This window comes from Triplophysa dalaica, chromosome 10 (genome assembly GCF_015846415.1).
Source record: "Triplophysa dalaica isolate WHDGS20190420 chromosome 10, ASM1584641v1, whole genome shotgun sequence".
Taxonomy (NCBI): domain Eukaryota; kingdom Metazoa; phylum Chordata; class Actinopteri; order Cypriniformes; family Nemacheilidae; genus Triplophysa; species Triplophysa dalaica.
Window position 1 is genome coordinate 22,053,227 of NC_079551.1, and position 19,454 is coordinate 22,072,680.

Here is a 19,454-nt window from a genome sequence, read left to right on the forward strand (position 1 = left end):
GATTTGGACGCGCCGCAATATCCAAGAACCGCGAGAGCGATTCGAAAGTAACTCTCGCGGTACTTTGATGTCATCCGCCTGTCAGATCTTGCGGCGCCGCAGGATGTGTCGATGTGCGAGATGTTCATCAACAGAGCACGTCACGATCACGTGCAGTGATCATCCTTACGTTATTCCTCTCAGTACATTTGCGTTTGCGATAGACATTTGTAACTATATATATATATATATATATATATATATTAAAAAAGGAGATAAATCTGATAAATCAAAAATCATGTTTTAGAATTGTGCATTCCAATTAATTTCAATCAAACTGCCGTTAATTTGTTTTGAGTTAAGCCATATCTCAAAAATACAGTTAGCTAACCCAATAAGTTATGTAACTTTGGGAACAAACTCTTTGAAGAGTTTGATTGGAATTAATTGGAATGCACAATTCAAAAACATGATTTTTGATTTATATATATATATATATCTTTTGTGGCCACTTACACATTGACTATTGATGTAATAATAGTTCTCAGAGTCTGAGTTCTGGGAAGTAATTTCCTATGTGTTCAAAGCAAACTAAGCCATAACCATAATGCATGCACCTAGCATCTGTTATTTGACATGCTTTATAAATGAAGCTCCTGAACTGGTATGATGGTTGAAGCTTGAAGTCTACAAAACATCATGATGTGAAGATTTAGCGTATGGCACAGCTGGCAAGGCCGTGAGATCATCCGTCATGAGCGAATGAACGGCTGCATCGTCTCACAGACTCAACGCCAATGTTTATGTAATACCAACATCTTCATCATAAACAGAAATGCCACTGCATGGAAGATTTCTTTACATAATACAATAAGTCGTTTGATTTGGCATGTTATCCATAGCATGTCTATCAAGTTACAATACTTTATAAAACAAAACAAATGGAACTGATCATATATCTTGCGATCATTTCAATCAGTGGATAAAATTATCTTTAAAAACGCATGGATCATAAAACAGGATGATTACAACATGAAATGTTGAATACTTCAAAAGTACCACAAAATAAACTACACCGCCCAAGATGTACTGTATGTACAGTACAGAATTGACACGTTATACATTGTGCTATGATTATGTTTCACTGTACACTCTTTGTACATTAAAACAAGGTCTGATGCAAATGCAAATGTAAAAACATTAGGCAAGATTTTTATTCTCTTTCAAAAATGTCTTGAAACCTCAAATTAAACAACGATTATTGAAAAATAAAAACATGCACGAAACAACGAAATAAATGCATTGTTTTTTTGAAAATATTTTTATGTACACTGTTATGTCAACTACAGTCAGGCTAACAGCTAATTGTATTCCATATTTGACCCATATTTGCTCAATAAAAATCAGTTTCCGTTCACAATCACACCAGAGATTTGTGCAAGTTAACAGTAAATGATTTTACAAACATAAAAATGTGTCATTGTGTTTCATGAATGGTGCCCATAAACTCCCACAACAAATACTCCCATTATTCACTGTTCACGTATAGAGAAACCCAGTTATAAACTCTACATGGAACATTTGATCAGCATTTACAATCTTAGACAAAAACACAGCCTGCTACAATGAGACTGTGAGTGCAATATAATTTGGGCAAATAAGATTGATTTCATGACAAAAAGACGTCTCATATATTTAATTATACCAGGAAGGGTATTTGACATTAAAAACAACACTTTGCATAATAGAAAGATTACCTTCAGATGAATACATTTTATACTTGATATAATGGCCAATATTCTGTAAGTAATCCAATAAAACAATGGAATTTCGGCATTAATCATGTTACCTAAACTGAATTTATGTGAAGCGGTTGAGTTTATCTGGATCATTTGATGCCATTTGCGAGAAGTCTTGGAAAATGTCCTGATAGGTTTCATCACCTGTATATAAAAAAAAAACAGATATAACAGATCAGTTGGAGATGTCAGGACAGCCCACCACCATGCAAACATGCTAAACACAAAACTGATGCACACTACAAGCCAAACACACACGGACGCGCACTCGCACACACACTCACAATTGTGTACCTGAAGAACTTCATTAGAGAAACTCAGAAGACAGCAGGAAAATGCAGCAGAAAAGAAAGAAATGCAGATGTTTGCAGAGTTGAAAAGAATGTGACATCAAATAAATAAAATATATAATAAAAACAATATATTATATTTGATCTCTCTGGCTACATTTTACATTCAAACACCTTAAAACATTCAAGAGAGTGACAAGTGTTGTGAAGATTTTAGAGAACTTTTCATCAGTTATATGCTACCGACACAGTACAGCTTAACTTCTATCAAGGCTCTTTTAAAACATGATTTTTGCCTGTTTCTTACAGGCTGTGAGATTGGAAATAGAAAAAAAAGGTGCTCAGAAATATACAACATATACTGTACAACAGTGCATTGCAGAATTACATACGGTGAATAACTATTATACGTCCATTTCAATACAATGTGCATCAATACAATGAATAATTCTGCCAGCTTTACAAAGGGCTTTTTAATGTTGATATTCATGAAACCTGAGACTAGCTTTTGTATGTTTATACACATGTCTGGTGAGCGGCTGACATGAGTCCTGCTTTATTGTGCCCCTCTGTGTCTACAACTAGTATTCCAACTCTAAAATAATAATACAAATGTATCTGTAGTATAAAGCAAACATTTTAAACAGACCTCACCCAATATGGCACCTTTATTAAATAACCAAAAATGTATTACATAGATACACATATGTATACTTAATATTCTGACATTTCTTTTTTTATTATTGTTTTGCTTTTGAAATATTTATATCTAAATAAACTCCGATTAACGTAAAAATTCTAACAAGTTCATTGCACATTTCATTAAAAATATATACTACATATAATTCTACAAATATAATTCATGCAGACGTCTTCATCAATGTTTTTTTGTTAAATAAAATTCTTGACTTAAAATCATTAAAATCTCCATATGTCTGCTACATAAAATAGTCTATACAATTATCACCGCTTTAAATTGGTTAACCCTGTTATGCATTCATAATTTTTATTCTCGGGTAAATGCAATGATCTCTGGTCTGATGTTAACAAATCTAATGAAATTATATATCAGGAATGTGCTGGAAAGACTTCTGTGCCACTCAGAATTGAATTGTGATTGCTTTTTAAATTCTAATTCAATTCCTAAATTAGTATTACATTGATATGAGGTAGCAAATCAAGTAGAATTAAAACAAATTTTAAATGGCAATTTTACACAAATTACATATTAACTAGAAATCATCAAAACAGTAACTAAAACAGTTTGTCAAGACAAAACTCGAATAGTGTTGTTTGAAAGTTTACAAAACATGTTGTAACGTATTTAAATGTAAACTTAATGACTTATGACCATAAAAATTCTGTATATAATTTATATATATATGTGGACAACAAAACCTTATCGGTTAATTATTTGAAATTGAGAAAAAGATGAATAAATAAGATTTCTATTGATGTACGAGTTGTTTGAATAGGACAATGTCTGGCTGAGATACAACCGTTTAAAACAGAGAGTGCAAAAAAAATCGAGATATTAAGAAAATTGCCTTCGAAGTTGTTAATCGGGGCACTGTGGCAGGCCACCCACTCACAAAAATAAAGTTTTTATATATTTAAGGTAGGAAATTTACAAAATATCTTCATGGAACTTGATCTTTACTTCATTTCCGAATGATTTTTGGCATAAAATAACTACTTTAATTTACTAAAAATGTTCACGAGCTACGCAAGACTGGTTTTGTGATCCAGCATATTTCACTATATTTCATATTTTTTGGATTTCCAGACTGTTATTATCTGTAAAATTATTTGAATGTTAATTCAATAAATTTCCCTTTTTGTCATTAAATTATGTTTTAACTTATTGTGGCATGTGGCCAGTTCAAATACATTCGTGAAAAAGACACAAATCTTAAACTGAGATTTTTGCCCAATGGCAGAATGATCATAAATATGCTTAAACTGTACACTCATTCAACTTGACTTCCAATACACCACCATTATAAGCAGAAAACATATGATCAATAAGGCATATGTGTTGAACACGATCTCACATCAAATAAAAAAAAACTACTGTATTTATTGCACATGTCCCTGTGCTAACAGATTTTGACCCACTGTTTGTTAATAAGACGTTTTAGATTAAAATAGGAGGTTAGATGAACCCATCCTGGGGTTATATGAAGCTCAGCTCCACTGGCTGTGTATGCACATTCACAGATCTTGTTCATATGCTACAGCCTTTCATGGTGTTGATGTGTGTGTGTGTGTGTGTGTGTGTTAGGAGTCTCCGAGCTGTAAGCTAATAAACTCCTCCATACACTTTCTGTACTGCATTTCAGTAGGGCTGTTAGAGTTGTATTGACCTGTCTGACTGTACGGACCCTCCGACTCACGCATCTCCTCGTTCATCTTGGCCAGTCGAAGCCTACCGGGAGAAACAGAGATGGTTGACATACAACACAACATTTCCTGTCACACCAAAAATGATTTGTGTTTTGTGTAATATTATCTCTATCATCTTCTGATTTTCTTCTTCTGATTTTACTCCCTTTGGAAGTTATGAGGGTAAGCAACTGCTTGCATTTATAAAAAAATGTATTCATTGATCTTTTAGTATTTTAATTAAAATTACACTTATAATACAGACACCTTAAAACAATATCTGCAAGTGAGTACATGACAGAAATGTATTTTTATAACACTATCAAATGGAACAAACCGAAACAAACAGCGTGTGAATATTTGTGAAGAGACTCACAGTGTGACAATATCAGCATTTGCCGCCTCCACTGCGATCGTCAATGGTGTTTTATTCTCTATATCCGCTGCGCTCTGATTGGCTCCCCGTTTCAGGAATAAACACACCTGCCTGTAGCGTGAAAACACATTCAACGAAAGTCAATAATCCCAGATCAACAACATTCACCATATTACCGCACATATAAATCATTATTTCCGATGGGCAGGGGTTTTCCTCTACTAAAATGTATTAAATATTTGCATGCTTATATTCTGTAATTACTACAAAGATTACAGTGAATCGATTATACATAACGGAGTTTTAAAGATATTTCTGAATTTTAATTGGATTTCGTGTATGTAAATGTTATTGAAGGGTGCATGATAAAGGTCATTCTTTCCAAATAATCATTTTCAATTTTGCTAAATTTCAGACGATTTCAAATATTGGACAAACCCTTTTAAACTCATTCTAAATACATCACATAGCAATACATTTAATTATATAATAAAAAGGCAAGAGTTTGTATAAATTCTACATCTCATCTGCCATTAAACAACATATTTTTGAAAGAGAAGTGGACCTAGAGTCGACATTTGGTGCCCTCTTGTGATAATTACAGTGTACTGGAATATAATAAACTTTCAAATGTTATATATTGTTATTTTTCTGTTTGAATAAGCTTTTTATTACAGTACTAGGTGCAGGAGGTAACAACAGTAATGAAAACACACGCATTTATGTAAATACATTTATGCTTTTGCAGACGGTTGTTTCCATTTAGCTACACATTTTATCTGTTTTCCCTGGGAACACACACATAGGATCGAAACCAAAATTTTCATGCATCTTTGAATTCTTTGAAATTCAACAGGAACTGTTCTTGAATGGACAGGATACATGCAGAAATGCTGATTAAAGCCAAAACTGGAGTGATTTCTTAATTTCTTCCACGGTTGTATATGATACAGTGTAGTTGAGGAGAACTTACCCAGTATGTCCCAATATGGTGGCATGATGTAAAGGACCTCTACCGAGACTGTCCTGTAGGTTCACACTGGCTGTATTCTGGAGCAGGAATTCACATGCAACCAGTGATCCCTGAATCAAACACATGTTATAAAGTCACACACTGTAAAGCCAGTCTTTGAAGCTTTTCGATTTTCATTTAAAAGATTCTGAATATAAGATTTTTGATTGTTAAATGGCATTTTAGTATTATTGTATTAAGGGAATAGTTCACACGAAATAGAAAATTCTGTAATAATTTACTCACCCCTTAATTTATTTGTTCTGCTAAACACAACAGAAGATTTTTGGAAGAATGTCAGTATCCAAACAGATCTCGTCCCCCATTGACTCCTATAGTGTTTATTTTCCCTACTATGGCAGTTAATACAGGATGAGATCTGTTTGGTTACTAACATTCTTCTAAATATCTTCCTTTGTGTTCAGCAGAACAAAGAACTTTATACAGGTTTGGAACACCCCAGGTTGGGTAAACGATGACAGAGTTTTCATTTATGGGTGAACTGCAATCAATTTGTTTTAATAAAAAAGCGATTTCTGGCAAAATGTTTTGTTCTTATATGGGGCCAAACTTATAAACCTCAGCAACTAGATGCTGTATCGGGACCACTCACCCCATGAACGGCCATGATGAGCGGCGTCTGGTTCCCATCATCCACGTTGATCCAGTTCACCTCGGCTCCGTGAGCGAGAGCTTCGGCCATATCAGGTAGACTGCGAGACAGAGACGCCCAGTAGAGCTGAAGGCCCGGCGTCAACTGCTTCGGCTCAAAGAACACCAGGACATCTTTACCCGAACATTCGCCCTGAGGCTCACTTTCTTCTATAAACAGATAATGATCAAGTCAATCACAGTACATCACATTAAAGGGATAGTTCACACCCTTGTTATATATTTAATGCTAATAACTGTAATAAAAGTCAAGCGCAAGAGGGTGTTTGTGATGACAGATTAATATTCTGTTGACAATTTTCTCTGAAACACAGCCCATGTGTTCAACAATGGACATCAGACTGACCCCTGTCATGTGCGTTGGTCAAGTTCCGTGTTTGTCTTCCTCCATCGGCGAGATTCTGTGTCTCACTGTCTGAACTTTTCACTGTAAAAAAATCATGTTTATCATAGACTGACTCAAAAGCTATACTTGCGGCATTCAACACCATTACCAAACTTTGTATCAATACAAAGTCGAACATGAACAAAGGGAAAAAGACAAGAACATCTGATGGATAATGGACATGAGAATTGTAAAAGTAACAAAATAAAGCTGACATACAAGCTCTGTCCAAAATCTAGTGCGCAAAACAGCATTCTTAAGCATCGAGTGCTTCACGAGCCTTTAAAGATTTGAAGTACCATTGCATTTATCTTTTACAATGTAGAAGACATAAGACAATTTTGAGAAATGTCTCCATACAATGAGGTTTAGTGTTGTGTGGTTAACTACAGTCTTCAAAATACCTTCTAATGTGTTCTGCAGAAGAAAGAAAGTCGTAGATGTTTGGACTGGCATTTCATGTCTCTTTAGGATTAAATAATAGCAAGACAGCTCAATTGATTTTGGAACAGAGCTCTAACTGACATCTAATAAGTTCACTTCTGAAAAGCCAGCTAGGTGTGGATGGGTAGATGGTGCAAAAGAAACCCAATAAGGATTGTGCAGGGTGACCTAAACTGCTGTACTTACAACTACGCAGCTTGGCGGAGGTGTTAAAGTAGGAGAAGAGAGAATCAAGCTCATCTACACAGAAGAGAGACTCGTAGTGCGCTTCGGCAACACAAAAGCCAAGAGGAAGGTTAGCATCATACACACAGAAAGAGAGAAAGAGCAGAATGTTTTCAGTCTTAGCCTCAATATCTAAAGCTATCATGCTAAATAAACAAACAAAGAAATGAATACAATCCAAAATCCAACAGCATCTGTCTTGAAATTAATGGATGAAAATGGAGGATATGTTAGATGTCTCCAAACAGTTTTTCTAAAATCATCCTCTTTATACAACCAGGTTTAACACAGATACATATGCGGCGATTCACATCTAAAACTGCACGGGAAAAATAGCAAGCTCGCAATCTAAAAAGTTGTACTATTTCCATCTCGATCCGGCGTCTACATACCTAGAAAAAACAAACTTGAGTGACCAAATGACTCAAAATGTGAACCGCCCCTACAGCTACATTACATGCAGAATAATGACTGTAGACGGGTCGCAAACATGACAAAACTTTTTACTGAACCTTCAGCCAACCGAGTGTACATCTATAGGAAAAAATGGACGACTTACCTGAGGAGCCAGAGGCTGGACGGGTTTTCGATGATGCTGGTCCTTTTGAAGGCTGAACATCTGAGCAGCCACTGAGAGGTTTGTCCTGATTACTCAGTGCTAAAACTTTCTGTCTGATCTCATCTTCCGACCGCCTTTGGACGAACCTTCGCTCCACATACTTGGCTTTGATGTAAGCCTCCATTTCATGCCTGGGAGTCAAAACACAAGCAACAAATGTATTTAATGTAAACAAACTACAATTGGTTTGGATGCCAATAACAAATTAAGTTTACCTACAGTCGTGTACTGGCATTGTTCAGAACCACAAAAAATGTATTTGCAGATTGGATTTTAAAGAAACAATAACCGATTAAAGCCGCAAACCGTACGTTTTTAGTTAACAAAAGTCAGTAATCAAGCAAGTGCATATAAGATTAGAAAACGTTGAAAAGCCCAACGATAGGTTTTAAATTAAGACAGGAATTATGAAATAAATCTGTCGGGTATGACTTTGTGGGAAATGTCAGTGATTGGTTGCTTTACATGTCATTCAGATGGCCTCTTGGATTGTCTTTGGCGAATAAAGGCCGTTATGGAAGATCTGGCTATGCTAAACTAGACATCATTTGACTTTGTACACACATGTAAACATAAGCACGCAATAACCTGCAAGTTTATGTTTTTTTTACAGAGATGGTGATAGAGAGGTAAAAGTTACGGATGCAATCTTAAAGAACAAAGATGTAAATTATTTAAAAACATCATGCAAACAGATTATTCATCCCTCACTCTATTTGCAAACGGTTCATCAATGTCAATTACTAAAACAAAATATCTAGACTCTAATATCTTCAAAAGATTTTTTCGGCAAAGGCCTAAATCATTATTTGCAAGAAACTTTTTGTAAAACACGTAATCATGAAAATTAAATAAAAATATGAAAATTATATTGACATCAATTTAATGTACAGAATGTGTGAATCCTGCTCGTGTTGTTTTACCGGGGATCTCCTGGCTGTGGTTTTCTGGCTCCAAGCTCTTCCCAACGTGCCTCGTATATCTGATTAATGACACCATTTCCCAGCTCACACATCAGCTACACAAAAAAACAAAGATATTATTAGTGCTTTAGATATATTTTCCATCCCCACAAAGAAAGACAAAGCTGCAAGGTTGTGTTATTTAAAAGCTGCTGCCATGAGAGTTCTTTTAAAGGTGCAGTACATTATGTTTATTTACATTTTACTGGTGGATATAACTGTTGTTTTTTTGCTAACTTTTCTGTCAAGATCACTATTACTGTCAGAATTGCTATAGTTGAAAATGACTAACAATTAGCATTCACTTTGGATAGGCAGTACGGTTCGGTTCTGGGCAAAACTCCCTGCCCACTTATGCAGCCAGTATAAAGGAAGGCACAGAGAGCAGTGATAACCCCCTTGGGTAAACAGAATAGAACAAACATGTGTTATTTGTTCTTAAGGACACTTAACTCTTTCCCCGCCATTGAGGAGTTATCTCGTTATTTAAAAAAAACGGTTCCCTGCCAAAGACGTGTTATTACGGAAATCAGTGTTTGTACTGTTGTACAGCAGGTGGTGCTATTACACACCTTTGGGAAAAAGTACAAAATCCCAGAACCTAGAACGTATATGTTTTAGTGAGTGTAATCAGGGCGGAATCTTTGACAAAAAACGTTAATTATCTCAGCTGTTTAATCAAAGTGATGCATTTTTGAAGAAACCTACCCACATCTACGGTGTGATAAAAAACGTCTATATATTCTTTACGGAAAAATGTACTGTGAGCCATTAAAGTTGGGTGAAAATGAAAGTTGTTATAACATAATAATTCTATTGTAGATCAGCTGATGCGAGCTTGACTCATGTGACCTGCCAGAATTAACGCTTGATTGTGCCAAGCAATAGACTCTGTGTTCCAAATGAAAATAGTATTTGTAACCCATTTTACTTTTGTAACGGTCACATACAATCAGGTCCATAAATATTGGGACATCGACACAATTCTAACATTTTTGGCTCTATACACCACCACAATAGATTTTTTTGGACTGTCAGCTTTAATTTGAGGGTATTTACATCCAAATCAGGTGAACGGTGTAGGAATTACAACAGTTTGCATATGTTCCTCCCACTTGGTAAGGGACCAAAACTAATGGGACAGAATAATAATCATAACTCAAACTTTCACTTTTTAATACTTGGTTGCAAATCCTTTGCAGTTAATTACAGTCTGAAGTCTGGAACGCATAGACATCACCAGACGCTGGGTTTCATCCCTGGTGATGCTCTACCAGGCCTCTACTGCAACCGTCTTCAGTTCCTGCTTGTTCTTGGGGAATTTTCCCTTCAGTTTTCTTCAGCAAGTGAAATGCATGCTCAATCGGATTCAGGTCAGGTGATTGACTTGGCCATTGCATAACACTCCACTTTCTTTCCCTTCAAAAAAATCTTTGGATGCTTTTGCAGTATGCTTTGGGTCATTGTCCATCTGCACTTTGAAGCGCCATCCAATGAGTTCTGGGGCATTTGGCTGAATATGAGCAGATAATATTGCCCGAAACAATTCAGAATTCATCCTGCTGCTTTTGTCAGCAATCACATCATCAATAAATACAAGATAACCAGTTCCACTGGCAGCCACACATGCCCACGCCATGACTCTACCACCACCATGCTTCACTGATGAGGTGGTATGCTTAGGATCATGAGCAGTTCCTTTCCTTCTCCATACTCTTCTCTTCCCATCACTCTGGTACAAGTTGATCTTGGTCTCATCTGTCCATAGGATGTTGTTCCAGAACTGTGAAGGCTTTTTTAGATGTCGTTTGGCAAACTCTAATCTGGCCTTCCTGTTTTTAAGGCTAACCAATGGTTTACATCTTGTGGTGAACCCTCTGTATTCACTCTGGTGAAGATTTCTCTTGATTGTTTACTTTGACACACATACACCTACCTCCAGGAGAGTGTTCTTGATTTGGCAAACTGTTGTGAAGGGTGTTTTCTTCAGCAGGGAAAGAATTCATCGGTCATCCACCACAGTTGTTTTCCGTGGTCTTCCGGGTCTATTGGTGTTGCTGAGCTCACCGGTGCGTTCCTTCTTTTTAAGAATATTCCAAACAGTTGTTTTGGCCATGCCTAATGTTTTTGCTATCTCTCTGATGGGTTTGATTTGTTTTTTCAGCCTAATGATGGCTTGCGTCACTGATAGTGACAGCTCTTTGGATCTCATCTTGACACTTGACAGCAACAGATTCCAAATGCAACACACTTGAAATGAACTCTGGACCTTTTATCTGCTAATTGTAATTGGGATAGTGAGGGAATAACACACAACTGCTCTAACAACCATCAGTCAATCCTCCCTGTTTATTGCGACATTCGTCTTAAACTCTCACCTTAAGCAGCTCAGGCTCCCATGTGTCCAGCGTGAGTGACCGGACCTTAGAGAAGTGAACTCCAAGACTCCTGAAGAGCCAAACACATGCAAATTAATTTAAATCTGTGACAGGTGCATTTTCATATTTAATATTCATGGATTGCATTGTTGTAAACCCCTTGTTTAGAAAACACACCTGTGTATCCCGGAGCACTGGATGCATAGAGTGATGCCCAGGTTAATGCTGGCCCAGCGCGGGTCGGGCTGCCCACAATCACAGCAGGTGTTATTACCCGCGATGGCCATAACCTTCTGCAGCGCGCTGTCCCCTTTAAGAGTCTTCTCTCGCGTATCACCGCTCGACTCCAGACTGCCTGTAGATGCAGATGACTTTCTGTCCATTTTCTGCCAAACACATCCCACCGCTGGTTATCATCACATCTTTCTTGGCAAGAGTGACACGAACATATTCTCAAAGCTACCTCGTCATCCTCTGCTATGTCCCTAAAAGCTGTTGCAATGCTGTTTTGGACGGCTTTGATCCAGGCCAGCCTGAGCTTCTCGGAGTCTGCCTGCATCATGCAACTCCTGCATTGGACAAAGAACATCACTCATTCAGACATCAACACATTTGGATGAAGGATCGGTGTTGGGATGTGTCAAGACTTACTTTGTCGGGGAAACAACTTCGAAACAGAATCGTCGTTCAATGTCTTCGCAGTGTTTGACGGTGCATAATCGCAAGTCTTCCACCACGACAGTGGGATTATCCTAAAAAAAATATATTACAATTAACGACATTGTGCTACAATTGACAAAACAAGAAACGACTGTAGTTTAGATAATCATTTTGTAAATATTTCTTGTTTATATGAAGAGGCTTAAGCTTTACCTTAAATTTCTTCTGGTACACTAGCTGATTGTTTTGAATCGAAAACCATCGCCTGCAAACAACATTTGAGATTAACTCATGTATATAAATATAACTATATCAACGTCCACACCAATGTAACGTGACTTTTGCGTTGCAGTTTCACAAATTCAATGCACGTGTCCATTAAATCCAAATGGATTGTGATTGGCTGAGAAAAACGCTTGTGTTCTCAACTATTTGATTTATCTGTAATGTTTTCGTTAGAAGTAATATACTTTGTTATTGTCTTAAATTTAGAACAATTGTTTGAACTTTACCTAGTTATCGTCCGTGGTGTCCTTTATGGAAAATAAAATGCATTTACAGCTGAAACTTACAAAGAAATATCTAGGTTGTAAAATAATGCATTGCATTCATTATTTGTTTGCACATCATTTTACAGAATGTGCACTTACAGTTTCCATACAAAGCAAAATACTACATGTACCCTACTTAATTTAGGTTACATTTAGGTTCCTAGCTGGTAATTTTTACAGCTACATAGTAAGAAAATATTAGGTAGATGTAGCAGAGAACTTTAAAATAAAGTATTTTGAGGATGGTTTTCAGATTTGAGCACCAGTATGCACAATACAAACATTTTGGCAATGTACTCCTGGAGCTGGACACACAGACCTGTTCCATGTTTTGAAGGCGTTACTGGCCCTCTTGAAGAGATATCCCTCCATGACAATCCCATTTTCTGCGTCAACATTATACTCCAGTTTGGTATCGTCATTCGAAAAGTCCTGAGAAGAAATATTTGGTTAAACTTTATTACAACAAGATAGAGAAACACAAAATCAACTGAATTGTTGAAATTCCTTAACCAATATCAAAGTTAGTAATACTCCTAATAAACATATACATGTTGGGTGATGAATTACATTTGATATATATCAAGATCTGTTTGTCAATGTAACGTTCAAGTCATATTTGGACTAGGGCTGTCAAACGAATAATTACATTTACATAATCACAGAATATAAATTTGTGTGTAGATAATACATGTCTGTGTACTGTGCATATTAATTTTGTTTTATAAACAAATACACACACACGTTTATTAAGATGAATTACATGTATTTATTAATATTTAACAGTAATTGAAATTATATTGTAACAAGGATAAATTTGTTGACAGCTGTTCTGTCCTTCAGAAACCTTGTATGTCCAAAGTTGCTGTTTTTCAGGAATGGAAAGACACTGTACTTTCTACATGATCATACCGTGTTGTCGAGTTGATAAGCACTTTTTAATACTTTTTATGTGTTATATATTTGCAAAACCCAGTGACAAACAAATTATGACTAATGATAATTATTTACGACGAAAAATGAAAATCATGAAATATGGAGATAAGAGGTTTCAGAAGGACAGCTGAGTTATGACAGATCTCTCTAGACACTGGCTCTTGATCACTTTGAAAGCAATGTTGTAGAATAATCTAGCACTGTTGTTTCCCGTAAATGTCAGTTGATCGTAGCTGAGCTCAGACTAGTTAAACGGACTGATCTAAGACTAGCAGAGTCCCTGTAACACCTGAGCCGTCACTGGATGCTGTGTTTTGGTCTGCTTGTTTCATTCTGGAGTGAAACCTCAGGCATGTGACAGCAGATAAGAGTGAAACACTAGTAGGGGAGGTTAGTTTACATCCTGACCTGTGTGAGACCAGTTTGAACCAGTAGCTTCTCGCATGTGACAAACTCTTATGCTACATGTGTATCTAGCATGAACGTATCTGCAAATCCTTTACGTAAATACATTAATGTATCTAGCATCTCAATACTCAATAGGCTTATGGAGCTAAAAGGATGATGACAACAAAAAAAGTGACCAAAACCAAAGTCTCAATTGAAAGCGCACTCAACAGACATTTGTGCGATGCCGCCAGACAACAATATTTATTAGAATTAGCCAACTGATAATTTAGTTACATATTCTTGTGAGATCAGTCTGGACTGTTTTTCCTCCCTTTACGTTTACAGCAAATTGACTTTAGATGGTTATATGACAGCATCGGCTGTTACTAAAAAGCAGGTTAGGTTTCCATCTCTGTAACCTGATCACCCGCCATGAGCTAATAAGTCAGCTGGACCTCTTTCGCTTGAGTCTTTCCACTGTGACGCACATCTCATATGTGACTGTATTTAGGGTACTGGAACAGAGACTGAAGCCACTGCCAGACTTCACAGAATGAAGCTACAACTGCTAACAACACCAAAAAGCAACCTTCCTCTCTTTGGTTAATAGTGTAATTGTTTAAATCATGTGTTTCTGTAGATCAATCGGTAGAGCAGTAATGGTTTTATTTCGAGGGGACGCCCATACTGGAAAATGTCTGCACTGCATTAACTTTAAGTCGGATAGAAGTGTCTGCCAAATGCATATATGTAAATGAAGTGGCACAAGTTATTGTTTTAGGGTCAACAGCATGCCCTGGATATTGGATCTATTATTGTGATATTACAACAGCCCCAGTTGGAACCAAACAGCTGCAGTTCAAAACAAAGCCAACACACCCCTCCCTACATGTAGACCCTCATAACAAAATGTTTCTTTTATTGTGCATTCCAATAAAAATCAATCAAACTGCGGTTGGTTTGTTTTGATTTAAGCCGTAATTACAAAAATATAGCCAACACAATAAAAATATCAAAGCATAATAAAAAACATGATTTTTGAAAAAGTTTAAAAACTGACCTCTCATTTTGGAAACAAACCCCTTTATATCCATATATATTAGTGGTGGGCCGTTAACGGCGTTAACGTGCTGCGTTAACGTGAGACTCTTATCGCGCGATAAAAAAAAAATGCCGCCGTTAATCTATTCTCAAAGTTGGGTTGGGAGCTGGGTCTATACTACGCAAGCTATGATGAATTTCACCTTGATATTTTAGCGCGGATGTATACCTAGCTGAATTGCACCGTACCAGGCGAGAACGAGATTATTCAACTCGCGTGATTCACGCAATTCGCGTTTTGTCTGAACACTACATAACGTTACTGTGAAATTACCACATCAAACGTGACGTGCTAACATGGATGCAGCTTTGAAGCCGCCGGGTTGCTTCAGGGACAATTTATTTTTAAGAAGTTTCCCAATGGAAACATCGACAAGACTAAGGTTGTTTGCACCTTGTGCAATGTGGAATTGGTTTAAAAAAAAAACTTTCTCTCAACAGGTAGTGGTCTAGCTTTAGTTGAAGCCTGTAAATTTGTATTGGCACCTAATGTATTATGGCTCCTGTATGACATATCGCTTGTTGCTCCCTAACTCTTTGTAAATTGCTTTGGATAAAAGCGTATGCTAAATGACTAAATGTAAATGTACTGTAGGAGCTCTTGCAGTCTCAAGTACCACCTAAATGCAAAGCATCCCTTAGCTAATGCGGAAGTAAACACAAGTACATGTTATTGAACATAATTTATTTTCATCACAATTATCATAGTAGAACAGCTTTCTCAAGCAGTTTGTGATGCATTTTGGAAACAGGAGATGGGCCCCTGGTCTAATGCGCCACCTGGCTTGAGAAACCCGTTCTCAAAGACTTACTTTTTGTCATTATTTGGATTGCACACATATTCTGAATGCCTTCGGCAGAATTCAAATGAGCCATTTTAATCTAGATTAATCTAAATTAATTCCAAGATTAAAAAAAATTAATCTATGCCCACCACTATATATATATATATATATATATTATTTATTAGACCGGTCAATCGATTAAAAACATGTGATTAATCACACATTTTTTCTGTGGTTAATCACGATTAATCGCACATAACATTAATGTTTTAAATATACTTTTACATTCTAATAATTTCACATTTAAACTCCAAATTAATGTAGAAATAACTTTCACAGCATTATTTTAGGAATGAAAGCCCACATTCTGATATTAGTACTGCAACGGATGTCTCCATTAAATTTAATATTTTTTCTTTATTTTAACACTAATTATAACCGTTCAACATTAAAGAACAGTATAATTGAGAGCTATCATGTCTAAGGCCTTAACATGAATGAGAGTGTGATTATATAATATAACGCTATACAAAGGATGTCAAAATAAACAGAAAATGAAACATATGCATTAACATGTTGACAGCCCTAATATATCAATATGTATACATACGAAGAGTTTGTTTTGAAAATGAGATACCTGCTTTTAAAAAAATTCTCAAAAATCATGTTTTTTATTATGTCATCATGTTTTTATTGTGTTTTCTTCTGTTAGTTAGCTGTATTTTTTTAGTTATTATAGTTTAAATTATAGTTAATTTTTAAAAACAGAGTTATCTCGTTTTGCAAACCAACTCATATATGTATATGTTTGTATATATATAGTTTGTCAAGTTAAGTTCTGGTTGTCAAAACGTTCAAATAAGTTTTTTTTACATTTAACATAGTGGTTTTGACATTGAACTTGAAATCTAGTCATTAAATAAAAACTTGAAAATTATATTAACTAGTTTTGTTCTTCACTGACACTTGACCAAAACTGACTGACCATGCCCGATGGTTCCAATTCAAATACAAAGGTCTTAGCCATCAAAATGATCGGTTACAACCCTAAATCCTTTCCTCACACTTACATGAAATGCCAACATAAACAAAATCATAAACCATAATGAAAACACCCTAAATCCATCCGGATCATTCAAACAGAGCCAACCAAACCAAACCAAGTAAAACCAAGCACTCCAAGATCAAACAGTAGGACATACTAGGTCAATGTCTAAACATAAATACATTGTTTACGAAGAATATTTCACACTTACATTCAACAAAACCATATTCATACTTGATTTCAAAGTGGATTATGGAGAAAGTAATATACTTAACATATCGAAGAATGTCACTTTGTTTCACTATTACAGAAATAAAGTAGAGTGAATAAACTCACCAGATACCAAACATAGTGGAAGCGACTGAAGATCTTCATACTGAAGACTGCAGCAATGTGTATCAGTGTGTGTGACGCTTCATCTAACTTTCAGACATTACTGTGACTGTCCTGTATGTGTTATCTGTGACCTCCCTCATTAACAGGAGTCTATACACAGCATACATGGTTTGTGTGCGTGTACGTACATGTGTATAAAGATGGACAGCTTTGGTAACCATTGTAAGGTCCTCCCATTTAGGAAAGCGGCTGTATGTGTGTGTGTGATCAAATTCATTAACTGTGGCACATGGGTCAGAATCACCAATAGGAGAAGAGCGTTAAATATTTACGCCATCAATGATGCACATCAGTAATTCTGCCTTGTGTCTTTTTATCCGGAGCTGTTATCACTATACAATCACAACTATACAATAAACTTTACTTCTATGGTAAGCGCATTACATTCTTATGTATATAGAGTAAATTAGCATGTGATGTGTTAAACGGCATTAGCGATCGCATGTTAGCGAAAATGTTAGCAATATTATATTATTATTATTATACTATGGCATAATATTTATTAGTCCCTCTCCATTAACCGATCAATCTTTTGAAAAAAAATGTAAGAATTTAACGTCTTGAGATTTTTTTTCTAGGTTATTTTGAAGAATCAAAAATGAGAATTCTTTACAAAATGTAATCGTGCGTGTCTCATGATGAAATGTGCATATGATAACTAGTCGAGAGACACAAGAGATCCAATAAGATTTTAGGTATTATAAATTCGATTTAGTGCTCAGAACCGGTTGTTTACATTAGCTTTCCTAAATTAATTCAAAATATTGACCGCTAGAGTATTTGTTATTTGCATTTCTGTGCATCTTGCTGCTTCAACACATTGAGGATCACGTGAGATTTCATAAAAAATGATTTGTTTGTGTTCAGCGGAGAAAGAAAAGTGATACACCAGGGATATATCTGCGTAAATTTTGAACTCCCAGCATTTAAAAGTAAAGGACAGAAGCGACAGACTCACCTGCAGTGCGGCCTCATATGAGTGCAGGGAAAAGAAGACAGACCCTGTTAACAACTGCTGACACAGCCCAGAGAAAAAGACACAGAGAGAGAGAGAGAGTGAGAGGAACAAGTAAAAATAGATCACTGCTGAAGGCGAGCAAAATTTTGGCACAAGCAGGTGAATCATTATGTGCCCAATATGGCATTTTACTGTACATGCTGTAATGCAGTGGTCATTAGACTAAAGTAGTTTTAGTTTACCAAGCAGTGCACTAGGGATGGGGACCGAGAACCGGTACTTTTTTGGCTCGGTACATAATTGGGTCGATACTAGAGTATGTCAAACGATACTGTTATCGATACTTGCGTTGTTTTATCTCTGTGTATTCGGGTGTTAAATGGTGAATTGAAGACTGGTGACTGTTATCTTAAATCCTTGAATGATGTCCGAATGGCCGAAGTTTGCTCGACTTATGTGTGATATCTAGGGCCATATGATTTCCGCAATGTATTTGTAATGTGCTTGTTTTGCGCTTGTGGCGCTTTTAGCGTCTGCATTACATAACGAGGAAGCTTCCGTCAAACACTCCTTTGCGGCAACCCGTCAAAATAAAAGTCCTTTATGTGAGAACAAGTTATAACATTGTTTTAAATCATTCGGCCACAGAGTATGTTTACTTACTAAAGTATAGTATATTGAAGTAAATGTGCTAGTAAAATTATAAAAAATAGTACATATTGGAAAACAAAACCAGTCTTATGGGTCAATGTTATTTACATCATCTAAAAACTGAATAATTAAGCTTTCTATGGATGTATGGATTGTTAGGATAGGACAATATCTGGTGGAGATAAATAAAACTCTGAAATCTGAGGGAGCAAAAAGAACAAAATATTGAGAAAATTGCATTTTAAGTTGTTTATCAGAGGAGCTGTAGCAGGCCATCCAATCAACAATAAAGATATATATATTTAAGGTAGGAAATTTACGAAATATTTTTATGGAACATAATCATTACTTAACATTCTAATGATTTTTGGCGTAAAAGAAAAATCGATCAATTTGACCCATACAATGTATTTTTGTCTTTTACTAACAATGTTTCCATGCTACTTAAGACTGGT

The 19,454-nt window shown here is 36.0% G+C and overlaps 1 protein-coding gene across 6 annotated transcripts in view; it reads right to left on the minus strand.

The window, feature by feature from the left end:
- Window positions 1-1,171: 1,171 nt before the first annotated feature.
- The window catches only part of LOC130429576 (arf-GAP with coiled-coil, ANK repeat and PH domain-containing protein 2-like), a 41,337-nt gene continuing 23,054 nt past the window's right edge, over window positions 1,172-19,454 (minus strand). The window contains exons 10-26 of one of the 6 annotated variants that reach the window (XR_008907636.1): window positions 18,349-18,402; window positions 13,057-13,169; window positions 12,699-12,719; window positions 12,400-12,451; window positions 12,178-12,278; window positions 11,990-12,095; window positions 11,704-11,912; window positions 11,527-11,596; window positions 9,110-9,204; window positions 8,127-8,317; window positions 7,529-7,609; window positions 6,860-6,940; window positions 6,455-6,663; window positions 5,803-5,912; window positions 4,830-4,940; window positions 2,073-4,496; window positions 1,172-1,922 (exon numbers count right to left, since the gene is read on the minus strand). Coding sequence is in view for 1 of the 6 variants with exons in the window: in XM_056758221.1 (XP_056614199.1) it covers window positions 1,840-1,922; window positions 4,435-4,496; window positions 4,830-4,940; window positions 5,803-5,912; window positions 6,455-6,663; window positions 6,860-6,940; window positions 7,529-7,609; window positions 8,127-8,317; window positions 9,110-9,204; window positions 11,527-11,596; window positions 11,704-11,912; window positions 11,990-12,095; window positions 12,178-12,278; window positions 12,400-12,451; window positions 12,699-12,719; window positions 13,057-13,169; window positions 18,349-18,402 (1,749 nt within the window). In the remaining 5 variants the exon portion in view is untranslated. The remainder of the gene's footprint in view (window positions 1,923-2,072; window positions 4,497-4,829; window positions 4,941-5,802; window positions 5,913-6,454; window positions 6,664-6,859; window positions 6,941-7,528; window positions 7,610-8,126; window positions 8,318-9,109; window positions 9,205-11,526; window positions 11,597-11,703; window positions 11,913-11,989; window positions 12,096-12,177; window positions 12,279-12,399; window positions 12,452-12,698; window positions 12,720-13,056; window positions 13,170-18,348; window positions 18,403-19,454) is intronic. The other 5 variants (XM_056758221.1, XR_008907637.1, XR_008907639.1 and 2 more) reach the window with 5 other exon arrangements.